The sequence below is a fragment of the Ambystoma mexicanum genome, chromosome 13 (assembly GCF_040938575.1).
Source record: "Ambystoma mexicanum isolate Mex_15411 chromosome 13, UKY_AmexF1_1, whole genome shotgun sequence".
NCBI lineage: Eukaryota > Metazoa > Chordata > Amphibia > Caudata > Ambystomatidae > Ambystoma > Ambystoma mexicanum.
In genome coordinates, this window is record NC_090938.1 from 456,205,789 (window position 1) to 456,233,617 (window position 27,829).

The 27,829-nt window shown below is 42.7% G+C and overlaps 1 protein-coding gene across 1 annotated transcript in view; it reads right to left on the bottom strand.

Annotated features, from left to right (window-relative positions):
• Positions 1-27,829, bottom strand: part of ASIC2 (acid sensing ion channel subunit 2) — a 2,197,477-nt gene that overhangs the window by 61,598 nt on the left and 2,108,050 nt on the right. Inside the window, exon 8 of the mRNA XM_069634090.1 lies at positions 9,127-9,206. Within this exon, the coding sequence (XP_069490191.1) occupies positions 9,127-9,206 (80 nt within the window). The remainder of the gene's footprint in view (positions 1-9,126; positions 9,207-27,829) is intronic.

A 27,829-nucleotide genomic window follows, 5' to 3' on the forward strand; every position in this document is an offset into this window, starting at 1 on the left:
CTCCCTTTGTTACTCATAACTGTACTTGGATTCAAGAACAAACTGATCTTAAACTAATGGAGAGGGAGAGGGAGAGGGAGAGAGAGCGAGAGATTTCCCATACATTACTTTGAAGCCAAACAGTAGAAACGTAGGGAGGGATCCATTTTTTTTTAGAGCTAGCCAGTATGAAGGCAATGTTTGGGTTGGGAGAAGAGTGCTGAAAATTGTGTAGGGTATGGGTGGTAAAATTGAGTACCATGTCAAGTGTAGAGAAGGAGTCGGGATGGAGGACAAGAAGAAGGCAGACCCAGGGGTCATGCTGGCTGAGCACTAAGTCTGGTATCAGGGTTTTAGTCAAGTTGTAACTAAGGGGAGAGGGGGGACATATTTACCAATGTTTAGTAGGTTAATTGTGGCCTCAGTGGAGGTGTTTGGATGCTCGGATTTGTGAGACTGAATTGAGGGAGGCTATTTGTCAACTTAATGTGGGTAAATCCCCAGCGTTGGATCGATTGCCGGTTGAATGTTATAAAACTTTTGATTCAACTTTGATCCCAATATTGTGTAGTCTGTATAATCAATTTCTGTCTGATGGGAGGTTGTGTTCTTCTATGCGTGAAGCAGTCATCACACTAATTCCTAAGCAAGGGAAATACCCTACCAGATGTGGTAATTATCGTCATATATCTCTTTTAAATGTAGATATGAACATTTTTAAGAGAATTATGGCTATTAGGTTGCAGAAATACATGGGGAATTGTTCACAGGTTGGTTTTATGGATAAGAGATATGGGTATGACAATATTCAGACTTTGTTGAATATAATTGGCCTGTCGGACACAGAAGTGTATAAAGTCTTACTTGTTTATTTTTATGCTGAGAAGGCGTTTGATTGTGTCAGTTGGTCCTATTTGAATTACACTTTAATCAGAATGGGTTTTGGTCCACAATTTTTGAATGTGATTGGTGCTTTGCAATATATTTCGGCTAAAATATGGGTAAATGACATTTTGTCTTGCTCTTTTAGACTATTTAGAGGAACCAGGCAGGGTTGTCCACTTTCCCTATTCCTGTTTAATTTGGCTCTTGAACCATTGTTGGCGTATATCAGGCAGGTAAGGAATATTTGTGGATGGGAATTGAACGATGGTGAGATAAAAGTGTTGGCCTATGCTGTTGATCTAACGGTGGTCTTGACTAATCCAACTGAAGGTAGTGCTTTACTTAGGGAGTTGATGCAGGAAGTGGGTTGAATATCGGGTTATAAAGTGAATTGGGGGAAAACTGTGTTTTTTCCGGTGAAAATGACTGCGCTAAGTATGAGGCTATTGGAGTGGGGTTGTCAATGGGCAGATGTCTCGGTGAAGTATTTTGGGTATATGCCTGTTGTGAGATGTTCAGAGGACTGTGGATTTTAAAATAGATAAATTGAAAGAAATCCTAATGAAAGATTTGCGTAGCTGGGATAGATTGACTTTAACTCTTTCGGCCAAGATCAACACTGTCAAAATGGTATCGCTTCCAAAAGTTTTGTATTTCATTCAATCCCTTCCCTTAAACTTCACAAAGAAGGCGCTAACACGTATTGAAAAACTTTTTATGGATTTTTTATGGGGAGTGGGCAAGAAGCCAAGAATTCCACGATTTATTCTAATACGTAGTGTCAGAGATGGGGGCTTTGGTTTCCCAGTATTAGAGAATTATTATAAAGGGTTTCTATTGAAAAAAAGCTTCTTACTATTTTATGAATGATGGAGGCTTCAAGCCTTTGTGGCTTCGGATGCAGAGGGAAAGATTGAGTCCGTTTTCGTTGGATTGTTTATACTCCTATGGTAAGTTGCCGAGATCTGGGGTTAAGATAGAGGCATTAAAAGCTACAAAGACTGCTTTGGTTTCTTTGATTTAAAGGTGTGGCCAACATTTGTTTTGTTATAATTCTGCTTCTCTCTAGTCGAATCCTGGTTTATAGATTGAGAACACAGTTTTACACTGGAGGGGTTGGGCTAATAAGGGTATTTTGAAGATTGAAGATGGATGGAAAGATGGTGAGATGGTACTGTTTGGAGACTTAATGGACCAATACAGTTTAGGAAATAGGGAAATTGAGAGATATAGGTCACTTGCACGTTTATTGAATGAGAGGCATCAAATGTTAAGTGAACCATTAAGTGGAAACACCAAGTGTGCATATTGTATGATACTGCTCTGAATGAAGTTTGTACCTTTACTAAACTTATGCCGGTACAGGTGTGTATGCGGGACTCTTGGGGGAAATTGCGGAATAAATGGGTGATTGAACTGGGCAGGGATATATCTGAAGCTGATTGGGATAATTTGACGATGAGAGCAAAAATGAATTTGAACCTGAGGTATATTTACCAGCGAATTTTGGGGCGTATTTATTGGACACCAGTGAAGATGGCTGAGCAGGGTTTGATTGAGTCGGATTTGTGTTGGGGTGCTCACGATCAAAAGGGACTTATTTGCATATGCTTTGGGAATGTGATAGGGTTCTGACTTTTTGGAAGGAGGTAATTGATCGAGTAGATCTAGTGATTGGTGGGTTGTTTCCTCGAAGTTTCATGTCTGCAGGTTTTCTCTCCAATGAAAGCAGATGTTTAGAAATATGTGGTGTATCTGAATGGATTAATAGGGCATTGTTGATGGCAATAAAGCATATTATGAGAGGTTGGAAATTGCGCAAGAAACCACATATTGATAGTTGGATGGTGGACATGCGCATGCTTTCAAAGTATGAGAGGTCTCGAGAGTTTCGGCTTCATCGAGAGGCTGAATACTGTGATAATTGGGATTCTTTTAATGATTTGTTTGAGTAATGGTATGGAATTTTGTGTGAAATATGGGTATTCGGGGTGGGGGTTAACATGTTGTGTTTTGCTTCCTGGTCTTGTTTATGTGTATGTTTTGTTTGTGTTTTTATGGTTTAATGAAAATGTGGGGGGCACTTTTTGTTAAAGGTTTGTTGTTAACTGATGGTTGTTATTTGATAATGAAAATGTTATGTATATTTTTATTTTTCTGACTCTCACCAACATGTTTTGATGTGGTTGTTGGCTTGAAAATGTAAACAAAGATATACAAAAAAAATAGAGCCCTTCTTTGATCATCATCACCTTTATTTCTTGAGCACCCTGAATCAGATCCTATGTCTGTCTAGCCCGTTGTCAAATACAGATACATTAATGTGTATTTGAGATTATAAACCAAAGAATATTTGATGTCAAAACGGAGACTTATGCTATTACAGCCCCCATGGCTTTAGTTGGTCGAGAGTGTTGTTTTCTGGCCATACAATAAATAAACATGGCTGCATGGGACTGACAGGGTTATGGTCTCAGCTCATTAGTTTCTGGTGTGATGTCATGCTGGCTGTTTAGTTGTTTGGTGGCCTTGAAGAGCAGTGTGGGATGCCTGGCTGTAGGTGGCAGTTAAGTGAACTGTGAGAGGCTGGATGGGAGTAGCTGTTTCCCAGTAACTGCAAGACTGACATTTGACTGAACCAACCACTGAGGATGGTTTACAGGGAAGGAGAGCTGTGGCTTCCTGTTTGGAGAAGGTGAGAGGGCTGAGTAAGAAGACATATTTCAGGTGGACCTAGTGAGGAGGGGAGAATCCAATCACATACTTGCAGGAAACTGACATCATGTGGAGCAAGGTATAATGAAAAGGACCCGAGGCAGCATTATACATTGATGCAGGCTAAGTGACAACTATGGTGTTCACTGAAGTTTCCCCATTTAGTGAATAGGGAGCAGTTAAAGGGGAGGGAATACAGCCTTGAACCAGGGGAATTCTACTGCCTGGATGCTGATAGAAGAATAGTACTTAAGAGACAATACATTGTAGAAGCGGGCTCATGTAATTGAATTCTGAGTATGCCTCGGCAGGTGTACTCAAGGTAAGGATGTGACACGGACAGTAATCTGGCCTTGTCAAGAGGGGATCTAAACCCCTCTGAACAGCAGTTGGGAGACTTACCAGGGATAAATCCAGAGCCAAACCTTCCCATGAGATACAGGGTGGTAGTTGAGAGGTCACCCTGCCTTGTGTCAGCATGTTCTTATGCAGATCAATATTATCTCCAGCCTTGTCATCTTGCCAGATACTTTGCAGTATATTTCTGTTAATATCCGAGTTCCCACATCAGAATCAGAAGTAAAAGAAAACCTGCAGCCAAAAGAGAGTTCAGAAACACTTCCTGACCACTACAGCGATCAGCTGCATAGAGAGAGACGCGTCAAAGGGAAAAGAATCAGAAACACTGCCACAGAAGCACACCAGAGACAGCAGTGCTATCTGACGAAGAAAGCGTGAAGCCAAATCCATAGGCAGTGGCAGGGATGACCATGTGGAGTTGCTGAACAGAGCAAGCAAGCCTGCACAACAACCCAAAGGCCCCCCAGCAAGATTTGCCTGGTAAATTAATCAAATCCTGGACAGGTGGAGTTTCAACACAAGACAAGAGCTAGAGGGATGGCCATAGGCCCCACAAAATCTTCAATAAAACCCTTGAACTGCCTCTGAGTTGAGGAATGATTCTTGAACCATTCGTGACAAGGATAAGTGAGTTGCCCACACAGGTAGCAAACAGTGACTGACACATGTCTTTTATATTCCTTTGCCAATACAGGAAATAGACCTGATTTGCACTTGGGAAAGGGCACTCAGTAGATCACATGGCTGGAAAACTCTGCTGAGAACAGACAGTATACCACCTGTGTTTCTCCAGCCACCCAAGGCCCTCTTGATTTTAGGGTGGCAAAAGGAGGCACTCACTGTTGCTACTCCACCCCCATACATCCCAAATTCGTCCCCTGCGCCCAGGCCTCCCTACCCACTTACCTGCCGGTCCCGGCTCTCCCACCCATCCTCAGTGGCCAGTGGCCACCATAGAACTAGAAAAGGGACAATGTCCCTTTTCTATTTCCTATGATGGAGGCTGCTTCTTTTTTTCATGGGAGATTGAACACATGCAATAAAAAGAGAGCCCTTCTCCCATGAAAATAAACATATTTTCTCCCTGACAGAGTCCTGGGGTGTGAATAGCAATCACCCCCTTATCGGGAGTGCATACATGGCCGGTAACAGCCGTAAGCCCTTGTCATTCCACAGGTAACCTTAATACTTATGATTTGGATCCACCTGCAATTTGTGTGATTGATTGCTGGCATTAAAAGTAATTGAAGAACATCAACAATGCCCTTGGTCATCATATGTTTGAGGAGTGCATGAATGGTGTGCTTCTGTAAATCAACCATGCAGTTTAGATCCTATTTCTCATAATTCAACAGGTGGTTGCACTTTTCTTGAATCATCAGCCCTCCACAGACAGGGTCTGTATTCACCAGCTAGCAGCCCCAAACCTAATCTCCACTAGCATCAGGTAGCACCACTCCTCGACCCTGTATCTAACCCAAGTACAACTAAATAAAGAAGAAGGGGGGTTGCACTATTTCCAATGCAATTCGTTTGCAGGACTTCTAACCTATGCCTTTCATGAAACATATTACATGAAAGTATTAACATGCGCTCAATTTGCCTAAATTGAAAATCATTAATGGTGTTAAATTTGTTTGCACCCTCTTCATAGGCGATTGACCCAGGAAACAAGCAGGTGAGAAAATAAGCATCTCTTTGTTAATGGAAACTTATGAGTAATGTAGACCACCCAACCTGTCCTTCAGAAAGGAAATACCTATAACTACCTTTACCAACCAGTTAGATCAACCACGAAACATTAATTTGGAAAAACACCACAATGTAACATTGGCTAAATGTTTTTCCAAACAATGGTTTGACACTCAGATTTTCATTTGCTCCTTCGCAAAGGGATTAATCTGTAGGACAAAGGAAAGTTGTCAAACACAATAAAGTATACTCTCTAGGCACCTTTGGGTATGTGTACTTGTAACATGTCATCAGCAGTTTCTGCAATGACAGTGACATTGCAAAATATGTGTGCAATGATATCCCACGAGGGCTACAGGGTGTATAGTGCATACGAATTTGCCAATTTACAATGTACTATTTTTCTTAAAAATGTGAGACCTATATAAATACATTAACCAAATTACACAAACCAGGGAATGTCCTTATGCCCCATTTCAATTAGTTGGGAGCTATTATCCAATGTCATCTGAAATGACTATTGGTGGGTTTTACACATCAGTGCAACTGTGAACTCCTAGCCTAGCCTATAGAGCACCAGGGCCAATTTCCACATATGAAGAAGACATCCTACATGTCATCTCGACAAATGCCAAACTCTCCTAAAAAAACATTCTTCTGGGTGATCTGAACCTTGGATGTAACGATGAAAGCAATTGCAATGCACAATCCTTATCTAACGGGCTAACAGCACTAGGCTTTGCTCAATGCATTCTCAGCCCTACTCATACCAAGGGATGCATACTTGACTGGATAGCTAACTCTAACTGCCATATCACTATCACATCTAATGCACCATGTCCCTGGTCAGACCACAACGTAATTGTCTTCACTATACCTATACCCAAAACAACACCCACCTCTAACGACCTCAACCTTCCCACCCTAATGAGGAACTCAAGGAACATCACAGCAACTAACATTTTACCATTGCTAGATGAGATTATCTCACCTGTGACCCAACTAGACAACCCAGACGCTCTGGTTCAAATCTACAACGCAACCATTTCAAAGGCCAACAATACAGTGATTCCACTCACCCAGCGGAAAACCAAAGTTCTATCACACCGCAAGTCATGGTTCACCCCAGACCTTAAAGCCCTACAACAAAAGAAATGTGCGGCTGAAACTACCTGGACAAACTCCTGATTTGAGTCTTCATAACAACTATTGCGAAGTCTTACAAAAATGCACTCCTTCTTGCTAAAAAAAACACCCATAACCTAAGGATCTCATACTCCAGCTCTAGTTTGCATGAACGTTTTGCAATTTTACGTGAACTAGAAACACCTACACCTCCTAGAGACAGCTGCAACAACGATAGTACATGGTGTGTCAACATTCAAAACATTTTGCTTGATAAACTGGCCTCCCTACAGAAAAAGATCTTGCTAAAAAAACTACTCCCTCACCTTAGCCACCACTGGTAGGGTAGCTTCCCCCAAACATTCCTCCCAGGCGTTTTACTTCAAGACAGTCACAGAAACTGAAACATTACAAATCATCAAATTCCTCAAACCCTTGAGATGACAAGCATACATCTGCCCAACTATGGTGATCAAGGACTGTGCCTCAGCACTGACACCCTTTGATCATTACCTACTTCGCCACCTGCCAAGTCACAACTAACCTTAAGAAGGCCTGGGTACTCCCCTTGCTAAGAAAAACCTTCTCTAGACCCAGACATCCCTACTAACTATGCTGTATCACCACTGTCCCATTTCTTCTTAATGATCAAGGACTGGGCCTCAGCACTGACACCCTTTGATCATTACCTACTTCGCCACCTGCCAAGTCACAACTAACCTTAAGAAGGCCTGGGTACTCCCCTTGCTAAGAAAAACCTTCTCTAGACCCAGACATCACTACTAACTATGCTGTATCACCACTGTCCCATTTCTTCTTAACATTCTGGACAGAGCTATGTATATCCAAATCCAGTCCTTCCTCAAAGCCAACAACCTCCTAGGATTACGGCAATTAGGTTTCAGAACTGGTCACAAAATGAAATCTGCTCATTTAAACCTAAAAAACAGATGGATTAAGTCAAAGACTCTGGCAAGGTATCCCTGCTACTCCTGCTGGGCCTGCCAACTTCCTTTGACCTTGTAGATCACTGTATCCTATGTCATCACCGCGTTTCAGCATTGCACTTCTCAGAACAGACCACAGCCGGGATCATCTCATTCCTGTCTAACAGATCCTTCAGGGACTTCTCTGATACAGTTTCAGCCGCACCTACCCCCATTACTGCAGAGTCCCCCAACATTCCTGTGTCTCACCTACACTGTATAATATCTTCACTAAACCATTATTCAACATTTTAGATTACTAGGGTATCTCCTATACAACAATTATGAACAACAGGCAAATACTCATGACTATCACAGGCAACTACACTGATGACACCAACGCCTTGAACTCTATTTACCACACCAGCTAAGCCTGGATGGCTACCAAAATGTAATGCCTTAACGACGAAAAACAGAAATCTTCCTGACAGGATCCCATACCACCCTCAACAAACTTGACCCCAAATACAAAGCTTTCACCATTGACGGAAAACCAATACCAGTATCCAGCTTGGTTAAAATGCTAGGTGTTTACCTAGATGCCTCCCTGTCTCTAAACAGGCAGGTCAGTGCCATTGCCCCCTCTGCAACACACACAACGAAATTGATTATTGCCTTCAGGACATTTCTGCCTTCCAACAGCTGCCTCACGATTGTAAGGGCACTCATAGGGTCGAGACTGGACAATTGCAAGGCCCTATTGCAGGCACATTTGTCTGAAACCATTGACAAACTGCATATCATTCCTAATCATGCTCTTAGGGCCTCTCTGAATATCCACAGGCGTGAGTATATCACAGAGCTTAGGCAAAATGCTAATTGGCTCTCCATTTGACAGCAGATTATGTTAAAAACACTGGCCATCATGCACAAATGCATAACCAGCAACGCACCCAAAATCTCTCAAAAAAACGACAAAGAGCCAAATCTTCACGTCCCACCTGGTCACTCTACATCAACCGCCTGATTTCCCCAGGGTACAGACTGAAAAGAATCAGGGCAAAATCTTCCCTGTTTTTGATACGGAAAATTAGAATGCCCTTCCACAAAACTTCAGAGCTGAACAATCATATTGGGTCTTCCATAGATATCTTGAAACACTGTTGTTTACTCAGGACACCTCAACCACGGAACCGCCCCCCTAAGACATTCAGTCTTCCATTCACCTGATCCTGCTTCTCGTCTGCTTTTTTTTTAATGATGTGCCGCTTGTTAACCTAAGGGTTTGTTGCCTTTACAAATGTTAAATAAATACAGTAGCTGCAATTATCTTAGAAGGTCAATGTTTTCATAATTAAAATTGCATGGTAGTGCTCGATATCCTAGCCTGAGAGAACATCTGATAATCAATTGATCATTTTTTAAATGCACAAAAAAAGCTTACCTCGTAAATGTAATCAAATAATTCTAGAATTGTGAGAATGCTTGCACCGATAAACAAGCCCATCTGACCTCCAATATCACCTGAAAGAAAAGAGAGCAAAACATATTTTAATGGATGCTTGAAATTCGGATTGAAGGGAGGTATTTGGTTTACAAATTCAAATGAACAGCTATAGGCCTTTACTCAGTTACCATATATGATATGATTGGTTATTTATAATGCACTCAATACACAGAGGTTTCCAAGCGCAGACCCGTTAATCGAACCTGTGGTGCTCCGTGTTGTCTTGCTTCCAAGGAGAGCACGTTACCCCTGAGCTATCCTTGTAAGTTCGCACACAATAAACACTTCTTGATTCCTACTTACAAAAGTCAACTACCTAAAGAGTGACATGCAATCATGAATGCTTGAGTATCTTTCTACTCATGTCCCATTACAATTAACCCATTCATGCCTTCATCCTCACTAACGATCACAGATTAAATAAACTCCTCCCATATTCCTTATTCCTACCCAGCGCCCCTTTTCTCCTTTTTCTCCGCCAACATAACCCTGCTACCCCACCCCCACTCCTGCACCCCTCACTTTTATATATTCACTGCACACCAGTGCCAGATGAAACCAAGTGGATGCCCCTAGGCAGCAGAAATGTTGGGCCCTTCCGCGCAATTATCTCCTAATACGTTTTTAATGTTCTGCACCGCTTTGGTACCTCTTCTTCTCAGGCGATGACATTATGGGGCCACAAAAGAGCGACGACAAACAATATTTAAAAGAAAGCTTGATCGGGATTTTCATTCATATCAGATCAATTTTATTTTGATCCGTTGTCACAGGCTCCTAAAAGGAGTGGGACAGATAGGCCGGTGCCTACTTTGCCTATTTGGTAATCCGGCACTAATGCATACCCAGGCCTTTGGCTCACAAATGCTTAATGACCTTACTGGTACAAAGCACTATATATATATATATATATATATATATATATATATATATATACACACATATATTAGGGACTTTTGTATCCTTCTTAGAAAATCATGTAAATGTCAAGGTCGTTTTTACAAGTTTGAAGCATACTGACCCTTTTATCGGCTAACATGTACTCAAACAAAGGTAAATATTTACATTTCATTGGCTGCAGTTAAATCTTAAATCTCAGTAGTTATGCTTATTTTACAAATGTACTGTAAACCATTAAAGGGAATGGTTAATCTATTCTAAGAAATGCAATCATTATGGATAGTATCAAAATATGATCCTTTCATGGTACTTGACCACCCCCTTCATTAAGGTACATGAGAAGACATCTTTTGCACAGGAGAACATCAAGTAAGGCAATTATTAGGTAAGCAGGCATTTATAGGTCAGCTTTTAGGTAAGACTGCTTTGAAAAGTCAACTTTGGACTTGATGTCAAGTTATCTCTCAGTCGAAAGTGTAAATGCAGCTCGTAATATCTATTATTTAAATAGGGTTCAAGAGTTGCAATCATTCTTAGGTAGTCTCATCTGAGAAGCACCAGTTAACCTTTAGTTTCATACCCATATTTCAAGACTACAGGCAATCCGTGAAACAATGTACTGGTAGGAATCCGGGAATGCTAAGTGGAAAATGGTGATGTGCAGCAGTCAGTCACGCGGGTGGTTCTAAAGTGAAGCCTGGCAACTCCACCTTTAACAGTAGACCGTGAAATACTGATCACGGGAAAGGTTATTCTCATTCGAATAGATGATCCAATTCCAGGGAGAGTTTTAAACAGATGAAACGATATGTGGGGCTCTGCCTGCAATGGGTCTATTTCATGCAGAACAGTAGACGGGGCATGACAGTTCCCCAGTGTTTCCATCAAAGACTAGAGCATCAACCGAATGCAATGCGTTATGAATGAAGCACATTGCATTGTTTTGTGGTGTCGTGGGAGAAAGCGTCTACATCCCATTACATTGTCTATCATGTGCGGCCAGTTTGAATCTCTGATGTCAAAGTCACATCAGGATCCTGTCATTGCACCTCAAAAATATGGGATTTGAGGAAGCGTCTAACATGTATAGTTGTATGCCTTGTATAATAAGAAATAATCTGTTTGGTATTGGTTACATTGAAATCTAGTTTCCCTCTTGTGCTTATTTCCATGAGTGTTAACTTTAGGAAGCTAAAACACGTGTTTTACTACTTGAAAAAACAGGAAATCTAATGTTGCCTGGAATCATTTTATGTATTTATTTATTTTGTTGCTTGTATAACGCGGCAAGCCCATCTGTGAGCTGTCTTACAGAAAAAAAGTTACATTTGTTGTCCTTGCTGACATATATCCACAATTTGACAATCGAGTATATATTTTACATTTGTGAATTTACCCAGAAGCATTTCTCAAGCACAGAAACAAACATAGACCAACTTTCCACAAAGAAGACTGTATGGTCAGCAGTTAGGTATTGTTTCCACTTGAGCAATTGTGGATACCTACCTGGTGGAAGAACAACCTGGCCATCATACTGGGCTATGAGATATAACAGCAGTTACAAACAATGTGCCAGGTGATATAGCGCCCATCCAGATAACAACAGAGCTAATACATGCTATCAGAAGCCACGGCACTGAAAATATATATTCAGAAGCCGTTGACATAGTTCCGATCTTTAATACTAATATCAGGGTATTGCCAGCATATTTAAGGGTGTTATCCCTAAAATTAAGGAACTTCTCAATGAACCTGCTGCTTTGCTCATTGGGCCAAGGTTCGGCTTTAATGTACCAAGGAGACAATTCCTAGGCTAGGGTTCTGCTATTCCATTAGAATGCTGCTGAATGTGTCTTTGTGCTGGCAAGCATGCAAAGTTGTTGCTTAAGAAGCCTAGAGTGCAGGTTGACAATGGGTGTGCCGGGTCTACTGAATTATGCCAGGGTGCTATGTGGCAGGTTGTATATAGGTACATGAGCTTAGCAAATATGGCAGGGCTGCCCAAACATGTAAGTGGGATGATCAAATATACCCGAGGTCGTTGCTCATATTAGCCAATAATATTTCCAAATAAACATGCAGTGTTGACTCTTGTGCAAGGAGTGCAGCTTAACATTTTCACAGGCTTTAAACTAATACAGCATTAGTCTTCAAATATGACCATCCATGGAGCTCTGCGACGTAAGGGAATTCCGAGAGGACTGAGCCCCCTATCCCCAGTCTTTCATAACCCGGCTTTCTCTCCTGGGGTGAACCCCGGAACTTCGAAAACTGGAAAGCGGGGTGCCTGGAATCTTTGGAGCAGCTTTTTGTGGGAAACCTACCTCAAACCTTTGAACAATGTAAGGAAGTCTTTCGGCTTCAATAAGAGACTGATTCACCTACATCCAGCTACGGCACTGGTGCTTCCATCCTCAAACCCTTCAGGCAGCCACCCGCACTCCCACCACCCTCAAACTTACCCTCAAAGACCTCCCAGCTCGAGGTAGGATCTCCACCCTATACAGACGCTTTCTGGGGGAACTCCTCACTTCTAAAACCCTAGCTATGGCACAATGGGAGGCTGATCTGGGACATCCTATCGAAGATCAGGCGTGGGTAGACATTTGGACCTGAATGCACACGTCTTCCTCCTGCGTCACCAATAGGGAATGTGCTTATAAGGGTCTGTCACGCTGGTACTACTTTCCCTTCCGGCTTCACCACTTTAACCGAACTCTGGATCCTGTCTTCTGGAGAGGGTGTGGTCTGCCTGGTTCCTTTTACCACTTGTGGTGGGCATGCCCAAGGATCCAACAGTCCTGGTATCTATGCTTGGCCGCCAGTGAACCGATCACCCAAACGGCTCTCCCTCTGGAGCCTGAGCCTGTTCTTCTGAGGGCCAGAGTCCCCAGGATTTACCCACGCTCCGGCAAGAAAGCTAAACTGATGACCTCGTGTCTTTTGGCGGGAAAAATAATGGTTGCCCGCTCATGGAAGTCCCTGGACGGCCCCCTTATGTCCCAATGATGGGGGGAAATGTGGAACATACTTATTGCGGAGAAGGTAACAGCAGCGAAGGCAGGGCTTCTTCACTGCTTCCAAAATATTTCAGCCCCGTTCTTAGACTATGACTGGAAATTGCCAGACTCGGCTCACAAGCCCTGCAGTGTCCGGTGGGCTCTGGGGAACAGGGACTCTCCAATAGACGCCAAGCATACAAACCAATAAAACGCTGCTCTAGACTAACAACCATGGAGGGTGGCGGCGGAGGGATTGGAGAGGATTAACAGATGATGATTATCATGTTTTGGTTTATGCTGTATTGTTGTCACCCTACCTTGGTTCAAAATAAACATATTTAAAAAAAATATATATATGTCCATCCATGAAATATGTGCCATTTGTCTAGCTAAAGTGCCACTTTTAAGCTGTTAGTGTCTTTTACAAAAGACACAAATGAAATATTCTATCAAATGGCAGGGGTACCGAGTTCATGTCATTAAGTGCATCACAATTACCAGACACTAAGGTACATTTTTTCCAGTGGCCCAATGTCTGCTCCTTGCAGACCAGGCTCACCGTGAGCAGATTCATTTCAACAAGCTCAGCACAGGTCACAAAGCCTTACTAAAACGAAGAAAACAGATATTTTTCAATGACAATTTCCAACTGCCTTTCGACTTTAACATCTCTCTCGGACAATCCTTTATTCGATGGCTCTTAAATTTAATTGTGTTTGTCAATCATTTGTATGTTCTCCTCGTTTTCATCCTGTCTCTTCTTTTTCTCCTGAACTCTGCCAAACATTAACTCAATAAGGCAAGTGTTTATTTTTGAAGTACGCAGAGCCCTCAGCTTGAATACCTATCAGTGGAACTACCACCCTTTCAACGTTAGGAAATGCTTTGGAAGATTCTCGAATGTTCCCCTACACCTCTCAGTGATGTCATCGGCTTGCCTTTCATGTACCGTCTGTCTAGCCTGCCCCTTCGTGTTGCTTATTAGGGGATACACTTTATTATGTTGAGCAAACGTGCCTTACTAGGGGCGTTTCCCCACAAGACAGTTACATGTCAATCTTAAATAAAAACTTGAACATTCACGTTGGGTTTAAAGGATAGTACCTATGGACAGTGTTACAATTTGGATTTGTATACAGTGTCCCAATTGCCACCAAACAGCCACTCCAATAAGCTCTTTACTTTAGAATACCGGTACAGAACATTGGCAAAAAACAATGTTTATAAATTCAAAGAAAAAAGATACGTTCTAAGAAGAGTAGGGAAGAGAGGGAGTGGTTAAGGAACAACTAGACAGAGGTAAAGAATTCCAATGCTTAGGTGCCAATATGGAAAAAGGATGAAAACGAGAGGAGGTAAAATGTGGTTTCAGGACAGAGAGAAGATGAAGTAATTCAGAGCGGAGTGAACGAGCTGGTACATACATATGAGTAAGGGCAGAGTTTGGTCTCTTTAGTATTAAAGAGACCAAAAAAATGCGAACAGCAGAATTGAAAATATATTTCAGAGTAGCAATCTTATAGTGATGAAGATCAATTAGTAAAACACAGCAGTAATCAAGGTGTGCTAGGCCCAGAGAAGTAACTAAGAGTTTATTAGTATGGGAAAAGGGAAAGGCACACACTTTTTTTGAATATTTTAGAGATGTGCACCTCGAGTGCTGTTCCGCTGTGGATTTCTGTGGATAGCTGCTGAACATTTACTAAGTATATTTATTAATTTTGAGCTATTTGGACATCCTTTTCAACAATATCTTTCATGTGACTTTGACTCTGCTCACTCCCGCCAAAAGCATCAAAAAGGGGCAGGCATGCGCACCGGCACACGCACAACCCGGTCGAGTGTTGTTTCACGGTGGATTACTGCATAGAGCTGCTGAACATTTCTTAAGGTATCGTGGGTGTGCGCTTCTGGCATCATACTTTTTGAGTCGTCTGGATTTGCATGGCTGAAACGTATTCATCTCTTTTATTGCAGTATATTTATTTATTTTGGACCTATTTGTACATCGTTTTCACCAATATTTCTTAAGTGACTTTGACACCGTACACTCCCGCCACAAACATTCAAAAGCAGCAGGCACATGCATCTGCACGTGCGCATCCAGGAGTGCACCTCAAGGGCTGTTCCGCCATTCAGCGGTTAAGCGGGTAGAGCGTAGCAGGAAATTGGAGCTACTTGGCTTTGTTCCGCATAATTAGATTAAGTGTGGAGGGTGAGGAACCATTAGAAAGTGGATTCTGTTTGCAAGTTTTATATATTCATTATTTCTTACAGTGGCAAAGAATAACTTTTGTTAAAGGGCATTGGTAATTGTACTTGTACGCTGAGCTCTTCTGCCCCCTTCCTTCTCTTGGACCCTGCAAATATGTCATACACGTACACACTAAAGTCAACAATGCTGCAGAGAGAGCCACAGGGCATTAGAGGGGTGACTAAAGGTTTTTTTTTTTTTCCGAGGGAAGGAGCCAGGTGATATGAAACATCCAATGCCTTGCTTAATCCCAGGGCTCTCTGAATCTCAGTCCAAAGCTTTGTCCTCAGATATCCGAAGTTAGTGGCTGAAGGCGGGTAAAGAAAGCAATCAGGTTCCCTTGCAAATGCCTCATCTACCCCTTCTCCCCACACGCCAGATCTTCCGTCTAAGAAGGTGGGGGAACATGAGGTTCTACCAATACATTTTGATTAAATTCCAGATTCTGCTCTGGTGGAGGAAGTCAGGCAGATGGAACACAGTGAGAATGCAACTACAAACTGCTGGGATATAACACCCAGGATAAAAGCCATAGTACCAGGGAGGGAGGTGATAGAAGTGCAAGTTCATTCTCTCTTCTCTACGGAAGCCCAGGTTCATTTGATTAGAGTCTAGAAAGACCGACTCTCTGCTCCCAATTTCTATAAGGGCCTGCCAAAACAGTGAAGGTGGAGCTGAGTAATGAACAATAGCTGATTACCCAGGAACATCATTTGGGCTCTCCAATTACAGAGACTTCCTTGAGGGCCCCCTCCCAGAGCAAGAGAGTTCTGGTACATGAAACTCAACCCGTGGAAGGTTCATTGGCTCATTCCTTAAACTTATCAGGTTCACCAATTTTATATCCAGAATCCTTAAATTCCACGTCAACCTCTTCATCAAGTTCAGCAATATCATTTGCTAAACCAACCCCAAGACGGTCATTTGGTCCGAACCGACAGGATATCCCATTACTGGAAATAGCACTAACAGCGATTAATAACGGGATTATGGCCCTGACAAAATTATTAGAAATTATAGAGAAAAGAAAATTGGAGAATCATACTATATTACTGAATATGGTTTTAGATAAAATAGGATTATTTGAAAATAACAGTACGTCTAGGAAATCAGTTCGAAATTGGGTTGGGTAATGGTGGCTCACGCACTGTCTTCGTATGGATTCTTAAATGTTCTCATGAATGAACTGGATTATGATACTCCAAATAGATTATTTATATATTCCCATGTATTTCTGATATGGTCAGCCGACACGTGTTTCGACTCAGAGTTGCTTCTCAAGGCTGCATAGCAGATTATATATACAACCCAGTATGGAAAAATGAAAATATGATATAATCACAACAAATTAACATAACATTCGTATTTGTATTATATGATTATGAGGCCGTATGAACATAATATTGGCATAGTTTGAATGATTTCACAAAAAGAAAGTATAAATATCAAATCATATTTTCAATTTGAGAAATGGATTATCATTTGCAAATGATGATCAAAATCAAAAAAAGTAAAAAAAAACATATAAGTAAAGAAAATAACATACCACTATAGCACTATATAGTATTAAAATATTATATGATATGATATTTGTAATGCACCTATACACAAATGTTTCAAGATGTGATGAGGCAAGGAAGGAGGAACAGCGGGGAAACAGACAGGGCTTCAGAGGAAATGATTTGCCCTAGAGCAATATGCCTTGGAAAACTCTGCAGTTATCAATGTGGAAAAGTCTAATATTTTCATATTATCTCCAAAAAAGTGCTTACAAGATCCTCTCTCGGATGGGTTACATGTAATCAACCACTTGAGATTATCTCTGAATATGGATACCTTGGATTGAATATAAATGCTAATACCTACGAAACCTAAGAAATATGGGAAAGTCTTGTGTCTACCAGTTATTACATTCTACAAACAAAAAGCAGGGCACACACAGTAATTTATGGGGCAGAGACAAAGTCAAGTGAGCAAAGTCCTGATTGGGAGAGAGGGCTATACTGGAAGAGGGTAGTATCATTTCCCAAGAGCCTATCCATTCAGATTATTAATTTAATATTGGGTTTACTGTCATTGAGGGTTATGGTAATTTGGCATACTTAAAGCATTGGATAAGAAATGTTTTTTTTTTTAAGCCAGCATTCTGCTGTCTGCCTACTGCCTATAATTTCTCAAATACTTGAAGAACAGTCGGATATGTCCTTAGAATCTTGGAAAAAAAGACTGTCTGGATATGTCAGCAGCAGACATCGAATTAGTTAATAACCAACCCAGATCAGTTGAAAATAAAATTATTATGATTGCAGAATGACATGGGAAGAATGCAATCAATATATGGCATGTAATAGGGGAGCCTCTGCAATCAAATAATTGTGCCAAATCCCTATATAGCTACTGAAATGTCTCTGCTATAAGTAATGGAAGCTATTTTTAAGGTTTCAATTCAATTCAATTTATGGTTGACTAGGAAAGTAGTAGGAGGGATGAACAGAAATCATGTTGATTCTGTAAAAATGTAAAGGAACTTGAGACACAGAGACACAGAGACATATTTAAGTACTGTGCCTAAACATCTTAGTGCAAAGGAGATTATTGTTTTATAGCTACTTTGCAGATTTTAATTTGTTAACTGTAGTTGAAATGTGGAGTTTGATTTTTAATGGGCAGCATGTCTTGTTGATTTTAGCAATGGTCAATTTTTGTTGTTTTTAACGATGTGACCTAGTGTCACTAAGGAATGAACTGTGATCTGGAACTAGGAAATGCCTCGGATGATTGAATTTAGGGTGGGTACTATTGGTGCAATGATGATTCTAATGTAGTTTGTGTATTGTATTTCTGCAAAGTGTTGTTATCACTTATCTGTAATACAAATGTTGAAAGGTTGACATTTTCAGGCAAAACAGTGTAAGATGGGAAACAAATGGAAGCAGGAAAAGTACTAGAAGAAAGAAAGGTAGCAGGAAAGAATAGGATGTCTGTCTTAAATGCATTAAGCTGAAGAACATGTGAATGCATCAACGACAGCTAAAAGACAGGAAGAGATGGCCGAATGAACAATGTCATGAACGTGGAAAATGAGACAGAGATATGTGCATCGTTGGAATAAAAATGACAGAACTTATTCTAAGTCAGTAATATAGCTCAGTTACTTGGAAAGATAGGCAATTCCATGCCAATAAATGTGAAAGTCATTCCATATTTTTGGAAGTTTACTACTTCTATGCTAATATTTCTGGGAGTTAGTGATGCTTGTGACAAAAAAAAATGGAATTCAATATAGAAGAAGTAAATGTATCATGGACCTGTTTTTAAAATCTGCAAAAAATGTAAACACAAATAAGTACTGATTTTGAAAAAGTTCTAATCTGGCTGCCAGGAGTGGCTGACAGGACTCTATGAGAACTTCAAGGATATTACATTTAGCGTTAGAACATACGTTTGAGGCTTCACAACTGGAAGTATATATTTAAATCAGTGACATCTACGTAAGTGGTTGACTTCCCAGTACCAGTTTTTTGGGAACTTTGTGCGCATTTTGTTGGTGGAAAAAAGTCCAAAACTCGCTTAAATGAAACACAGACTGCAACTTGGCACATCTGATCTTTGCTAAATATCACGAGTGTTTGCTTAGTCTGCTTACATTATACAGTAAGTGTAGGCCTCACCCGTCTTAACTTCTTAGGTGTGATGGAAAGGATTACATTTGCCAGGAAATATACATGCTACCTTACTCAGATCTCACTAGGGGTAGACTGGGACCCAAAAGTGCCCTTGGACCTGTTTTTTTTTTTTTTATAAAGAAAAATATACATTTACATATTTATAGTATTTTCAATCATAAATACATAGCAATAACTCACATACTTAAACATATATACAAAAACGTACAATTCATTTCTTGACAGTTAGCTCTTGTGACAATTGCAAATCCTCAGAATAGACCTAGCCGGTCATTACCATCAGAATACAATTCATAATTCTAGAAATCTTTCCCATATTTGTTCATACAGACTTATTTTTTGTCTATTCAAAAAATAACTTTCTCCATCCACCACGCAACAATTCCAATATCCAATCTTACACATCTGGGATTTCCTCACTTTTACATTTCCTAAGAAACATCTTTTTTGCAGAATTCGAGGCTCTGAAAAACCAACATCATTGTGGGAGAGATTCTCTACCAGATTCTCTTCCCCAAGAATAATACTTGTGTAATCATAATCTTCATCCAGTAGCAAAACCAGATCATGTGCTCATGTGGACCTGTTTTTTAAAGTAGCCCTATATTGCACTATGCCAGTGAATTATGCGTGCAGGCCCAACCCCCCTAAGTAGGATTTGGTGGGTTGATTACCTAAGAACATTTGGAAACATTGGTTCAATTAGTGAACTTTAAAACACCTTAATGCATATAATAGGATTCAAAATGAAGGTAGGGATTAAGAGCAGTTAAACATTGAAACAAACTTACATTATTTATTTGCTCAAGTGCAGAGATTAATATACTGGAAGCTTTTTAACACGCTGTGCTTCAAAGGGATGTGGGAGAAGCATAGAGATCGAAGAAAGGATATGGGGTGACTGGGAGAGAATGTTAGAGTGGAAGAAAACTGGGGTACTCCCTGAAAAGTGCCACGTGGTGTAAAAGCCTACAAGGAAATCTCCAGAGCTCTCTGTAGGCCAGCTCACCCCAGGATCTCAAGATCGAAATATAAATCAAAGGACCAATAATGCCAAACTAATGAGGCAAACTGTACAATTGTTACAGAACTGATAAGTCACATTATTTAATCGTTTTTTGAAGCACAGGAGGGTCCCGGTGTTGGCAGGCTAAGGGGGCACGTACATGGCAGTCAGATTAACCTGCTGATGTAGTGGCAGGATGCGCCACCCAATGCCGGGGGGAAACGCGCCAGTATGTCACCTCACAGAAATACATGGGCTGATACCAACTGAACTTTCAGAAAGTAAGATGAATCCAGAGAGCACATCATTATTTTCACCGATGCTGCCTCCATCTGTGCATGACTTTGATGACAACAAAACAAATAATGCAGAGATGTATCTATATTTTGCGCTGTGCGTTTTATGTCACATCTGCTCAGTTTATGGGTGAGGATTTTCAGATATCTGCATGCATCACAGGTGACTGCAAAATAAAACAGGGCACGGAATCAATGCCTGCCCTGGGCTCAGAGACATGCGGGCAAGATTGCTGATTAAAAAAATAAAATACAAAAAAATACAAATTTAAATAACTGAACATGTCTTGCCGTATGCAACCCTAAAAAAAAATATTTATTTAAACATGAGAATCTGGTGTGATGCTTTATCTTGAGAATGAACTCTTCTCCAGGGCTACCGTCAGCAGAAAATGTCATGTCAGATTGTGATGTTTGAATACATGTGAATTTGCATAATGTTTGTTGCGCTTGGCTTTTCAGGCACTTGAGAACCCTCGAGAATCTTTAAGTGTTCCTTCCAGGAATCCACCAGCAATATTTATAAGTTGAGTCACTTAATTGTATGCTTATGGGTTACTTGTCCACACTTACCTGTGAACGGCACTAGCGGTTGTCACAATATGGAAATGAGCAATTTGCACATTAGTCACACGTGTCATTCTCACCTTCTATGGCCCCCACCTCTCTGAATGTCGTGGCAAGGAAAACAAAACAAAAAGGTGATGGCTGAAAGCGTTTGAATTCATCATAACCACAAGTATAGCTCTGGGAAACCTCCAGACCATTGTTTTTCAGCCTGCCAAGCCATTACAGAAGGGGAAAAACCATACGCAAATCAGGATTGGTCCTACCCCAAAAGTGTCAGTCCAGCCCGAACTGCTAGGTCACATCCCTTCTGCACAAGACCACAAGCATCTCCAGATATGTTTCAGCCTTGTTGGGCATCATCAGTGAGGAGTAGCGTGAGTCTCTAGGCCGGGCAGACTCGGGACCCACGTCTAGACATACCCGTCGCACTCGGGGTGACTTTAGCAAAACAAAAAGGCGATCGCTGGAAGGTTTTAAATTAATCATAACCTCAGGCATAGCTATGGGAAACCTCCAGACCATCATTTTTCAGCCTGTCAAGCCATTACAGAAGGGGAAAAACCATACACAAATCAGGATTGTTCCTACCCCAAAAGTGGCAGTCCAGCCCGAATTGCTAGGTCACATCCCTTCTACCCGAGACCCCAAGCATCCCCAGACATGTTTCAGCCTTGTTGGGCATCATCATTGAGGAGTAGCTTGGATCTCTAGGCCGGGCATGCTCGGGACACACGGTGGGCATACCCATCGCACTCGGGGTGACTTTAGCAAAACAAAAATGAAAACATACATCTATTTTGCCCATTTACACATTATAATGTACATGAAAAATATATAATAAATATTTCACAAATAAGCTCCCGTGCCCATTCTACTGTGAGCATTTGTCACTTATTCACTGTTGAATTCTGAAATGGCATCTCACAAAAGAACCCATGCCACAATGGGACCCTAATGGAAATCCTCCTACAATCGTAACAGTCCCTTCCCCTTTACAATCCGATGACTGACTTGTTCATGTCTTCCAACAATGGCATCCCACCTCCGGCTCAGACATGAACTTGAGCAACCATTAATTTCCACTTCGTATTTAGCCTGACCTCTATGTTGGCCCCATCTTTTTTTTATCTGTTTTATTTGATTTTATTAAGTTTTGACACGGTATACAAAATCCACTTAACGGTGTCATGTAACAGAACATGTATCAGAAAGACATGGAAATTAACATCCTTAATCACTCCCAAAATACAGAACTATATTCCAAAACCAACGTGTCCCTCACCCTCCCCCCACACCCCTTAATACAGTGTTTGTTCAGATAAATTGCACTACAGATCTTCATTCACAGATTGCACATGTATTCAGCTTTGTGGCCATACTGTAGATTAACGTACAGCGGTCAAGAGGAGCTCAAAGACGCTCTCGAGGGTTCCATTCCGCATTAGACAGTTATGTTCAGGGTCCTGCTCAATAGTGCCTATACATCTCCGTTTACATCTGCCTTGATGGTTTACAATTGAATTCTGTGCCGATTTTGGCCTAGGGGCCTGAAACATACTAATCAATGTAGTCTTTCCATAATGTTTCATATTGTGAGGATCTCTCATGTAAACCCGCAGTGATCCTTTCCATCACACAAATGTTGGTAGCCACATTTTCCCACTCATTCTTACTCGGGGTCACAGCTGCTTTCCATTTTATAACTATACATGCTCGAGCGGCTAGTAGTAAGGGGGCGATCAACCCCGTCGCTGTCACATACATATCCTCATACCTCTCTAACCCAAACAATACCAGCAGAGGCATTTACTCTTGTTGAATCCCTTCAATATCCTTAATCCAACCAAGGACTATGTCCCAAAAGACTCTTACTTTGGGGCATCCTCATCACATGTGCCAATATGTAGCGCTGCAACCACACTGACATCAGCATAGGGGGCTCACCGTTTGGAACATCTTGGACAGCCTATGGGGGTCATATTGCCACCTGTGGAGAAGTTTGGCAGTATGCAACTTATACTGGGAAGCAATTGACACCCTTGAGGTCCCCATACATGTCGTAGACCATAGTTCAGGGGTAATTTCCATATTGAAATCAGTCTCCCATCCCTCTCTAAGTTTGGTTGTGGAGCCCTTTCCTGTGTCTATCAAAGTTCCATAGACGGCCGAAATAACAGACTGATTCATGGAATTATTTGCGTGAAAAACTGAGATTTGCATGCCTTTCTGCCCGAAAATTGGATTTTCGGTCATAAAGGCACACAAATCTGACTTTTTCACGCAAATAATTCCATGAATCAGGCAGTAAACCTTTTGGCCCCATCTTTGACACCAAAGTATCTATCCAGCAAGTATTTAATGCAGCGATAAGAACGGACCAACACCAGCTTCAATAACTCAAGAAAATCCTACCATCAGTAGACTTCCATCCTTGAGTTGGACCTGCTCAATAGTCGGAGACTCTGGGGCTAATAATGAGCGCAGTGCTAGAGCATGTTTGACGATCCACCCCAAGAATCGCTAAAGCAAGTGTAGCTGCAATAGAATCGGGCAGCCCACTTAAGCCTAGGCCTCCAAAAGCAAGTCCCCATAAACCTGCACTAAAATCTCTTTGCAGACTCCGACTTGAGCAACATGCAGGCTTCCACGTGCTATGCATCATACACAGTGCCTTCTGGGTAACAGGATCCAAGTTTTTGTCACGCTGACCAACCCTGAGCTTCAGATGGGCAACTACCAGACCAGTACTCTCATCAACATTAGCATGTGACAGAACTAAAGAGCAACTTCATGCCGGAAATATGATATCACATCTTTGACGTAAAATATGGAGAGCTCTGCTGATGAACGTACATCTTTAGAAAACTGGATTGCACAATTAAAGGACTCATTAGAGAAGACAATACTCCAGATAATAATCCTGGGCTAATAGAAGACCACAAAAGAGGCCGTGGATACTAAAATAAAGTTCCATCTACTTAAAGTATATAATACATCAAATGCGGACTTATATTAATGTTCTCAGCTCTTCATTCTGTAATCTCTAACTACCCCACAGCACCATTCTCCAAAGGTTCCATTTTTATAAAATACCAATAAATGTATAGTGCCCGAGGCAGGAGACTGTGAGCAAAGCACTTAATTCCTTCTCCCACTGCCATACTGTGTATTTTACACACATTCTCATTTTTACTCCAACATTGTACTCCCGCTCGAGAATTGAATGTAATAACATTGCTGCAGCAACAACATCAACTAAATTAAAGCCTCTTCCCCGAGGACGTACAATTTGTACAACTGTAGTCACTGGAGTCTCGATCTATCACTGACTGAAGCATCTGGGTCTGCTGGGCATAAGGAGGAGGTGTGTGTGACCTTCATATGCGCCTGTTCTAGCAGAGCGAAGCCGAGTGCTGCAGAGTGTGCTTTTGTGTGTCTCATCTAAATCACTGGATCATCTGTGCTGAGTCTTTCTACCACTTTCATCTTTGCAGGTGGGTGTGACCTTCATATGCCCCTGTTCCAGCGAAGCGAAACAGAGTGCTGCAGAGTGTGCTTTTGTGTGTCTCATCTAAATCACTGGATCATCTGTGCTGAGTCTTTCTACCACTTTCATCTTTGCAGTTGGGTGTGACCTTCATATGCCCCTGTTCCAGCGAAGCGAAGCAGAGTGCTGCAGAGTGTGATTTGTTTTTCTGTGCTGCTGTTGGAGCGATTATCTATGCAGGGTCGGACTGGCCCTTTCGGTCTTTCGGCCCGTGGCCGAACGACTTTGGGGTCCCCTGGGGCCGGTTTTCCGGCAGCCACCTCAGGGCCGTTTTTTTTTTAAAAAAAAATGTCTTTTTTTTTTTTTTATTGGCAGGCCGGGCCAGCGGCCCCCCGGGCCCGGCCTAGTGTGTGTGTGTGTGCGCTGCAGTGTGCCGAGCCGCGCGTCGCGAGTATTCGCGGCCTGCGGCTAAATCAGGGGATGGCCGGATTGGGGGGGGGGGGGCTGGGGGGCTGGAGGAGTGAGTCGCCTCGCCTGCCCTAGGCTGGGCGAGCCAGCCAGTCAGTGGAGGGCGGGAGGCGGGAGCCAGGAGGGGGAGTGAGAGTCTGCCCTGCACAATCATCATAGCATCTTGCTTTGATGAGTGCATCTGCATCATGCATGCATCATAATTTATGATGCATGCAGATGCAGATGCATGTGCATAATTCACAGGCCACTGTGGGCCTGGGGCCTGGCCAGGCCGGCGGAATGCCGCCGCCCGCCCAGTGCCACTGCAGGGGGCTGGTGCGCCTGCCGTCAGCTCACGAGCCTCTGGCCTGCGGCTGCGGCGGGCGCGGCCACAGAGAGAACAACTTGTTTAGTTGTTTAATCTGTGGTGGGACTCGGGAGCCGGAGGGAGGCAGGCTGAAGCAATTGCAAACACAAAGCAATTGTAACACCTGCCTCCCTCCTCCCCTCCGAGTCCTCCTGACCCTGGGGGGTGCAGCCTGCCTGCAGGCTGACTGAGGGCTCCGCTGAGCTGGGGCCGAGCCTGGCACTGTAAAACACAGTGACACATTTCACACTTGCTTTCAACTTTGCTGCAGGAAGTAAGTAACACTTCTTTGCAAAGTTGAAAGCAACTGTCTTCAAATTGTGCGCTTGGGGGCTGGCTGGCCTGGGCCCCCAGCCGCCGGCGCCGTGGACGGATCGGACCCATTGACCCAATGAAAATTCGGCTGCCCACCCAATTTGCCGCCAAATCGGCGAAATCGCCAATGCATACATTATGCTACTGGCTGGGCTGCTGCTATGAGCCCCAGTGCCCCACAAGCACACACCGTCTGCAGTGGACCTGCCAGTGCCCACAGCCCACACAGGACAGGAGGACCACAGCAGCACTGAGGCGGCCGGCCAGCAGACAGACAGTGGAGTGCCCAGTGCCAGTGCCGGCCACACAGACAGCAGGCAGCAGCCCAGCCAACAGCCAGCCAACTGAGGTAAGGACTGGACTGGAGTGGGACTACTGTGAGCATTGAGCAACGTAAACATTAGGGCAGAGTCTAACAAGTGCCTGTGTGTCTCAGCCACACCGTCCCTTTTCAGGGGCTTTCCCTGCCATGCCATGCCATGTGAGTGTGCCTGGGGTGGGTGGGGGGTGGGGGGGGGCTGCATGCAGGTCTGCTGTGAAGTGATATACATTTCATACAAGAATGGATCACCATATGTATCATTAATATCAGCGCATATGGGCCAATTTACCAAATTACTGTGAATGCAAGCAGATGTCCAAGGCCAAATGATAATGTTGTGTTATTATATAGCACTTACTTGTAAGAGCTTCATATAGACCAAATATACCTACAAAGTCACCCAACCTGTGTTGGTACTCACTTATCAACCTCAGGAGGATAAAAGGCTGAGTTGACCTGACCTCTCTCTCTGGGAGCTGAACCTGCAACCTGCAGAGCACACGCACATTGCAGCAGTGAGCGCTGAACCCACTGAGCTATCTTACCGGCTATAGCTATCAGAAAACTAGCCACTTAAGAAACACAGAGCCACATGCTGCTGACCACAGCCCAGGAGCCCCAATTTTAAATTAGGGGTAGCAAGGGAGACCACAGGGGTAGCAAGGGAGGCTTCAGGGGTCACCAGGCAGACCCCTGGCAACCCCTACATGAGTTGACATCCCTGCCAGATGTGGTTTGATTTAGAAATACGCGTTTCATAAAATGTGTATGCAATGGTCACCATATGTGCAGTGAGATACATAATTGTGTCGGCTGACGCCTCACGTTCGGTTTAGCTATATTTTATTTTATTTTGCACAATGTTTAATTCCAGGGTCCTCCATAATACAAATAGAGTTTGGTTGTGCCGTAGACCAGGGCAATGATGTGTATTATTACATAGCACTTCATGCCGGACACCTCCCTGCTAAGGTGAGAGGCACTGCTGCTGCCCACTTGCTGCCTCTATACACCGTCCCTTTCCAGGGGCTTTCCCTGCCATGCCATGCCATGTGAGTGGGTGGGGGGTGGGGGGGTGCATGCAGGTCTGCTGTGAAGTGATATACATTTCATACAAGAATGGATCACCATATGTATCATTAATATCAGCGCATATGGGCCAATTTACCAAATTACTGTGAATGCAAGCAGATGTCCAAGGCCAAATGATAATGTTGTGTTATTATATAGCACTTACTTGTAAGAGCTTCATATAGACCAAATATACCTACAAAGTCACCCAACCTGTGTTGGTACTCACTTATCAACCTCAGGAGGATAAAAGGCTGAGTTGACCTGACCTCTCTCTCTGGGAGCTGAACGTGCAACCTGCAGAGCACACGCACATTGCAGCAGTGAGCGCTGAACCCACTGAGCTATCTTACCGGCTATAGCTATCAGAAAACTAGCCACTTAAGAAACACAGAGCCACATGCTGCTGACCACAGCCCAGGAGCCCCAATTTTAAATTAGGGGTAGCAAGGGAGGCTTCAGGGGTCACCAGGCAGACCCCTGGCAACCCCTACATGAGTTGACATCCCTGCCAGATGTGGTTTGATTTACAAATACCCGTTTCATAAAATGTGTATGCAATGGTCACCATATGTGCAGTGAGATACATAATTGTGTCGCTGACGCCTCACGTTCGGTTTAGCTATATTTTATTTTATTTTGCACAATGTTTAATTCCAGTGTCCTCCATAATACAAATAGAGTTCGGTTGTGCCGTTGACCAGGGCAATGATGTGTATTATTACATAGCACTTAATGCCGGACACCTCCCTGCTAAGGTGAGAGGCACTGCTGCTGCCCACTTGCTGCCTCTGATCCTCTGATCCTGGGTTTACCGTGCAGCTCTGCTGTGCCAGTGATGCGCACACACACTCGGCACTCGCACATCCCGCACACCCATTCCTCTTCATTACCCTCGTGCCACGGAGATTAAT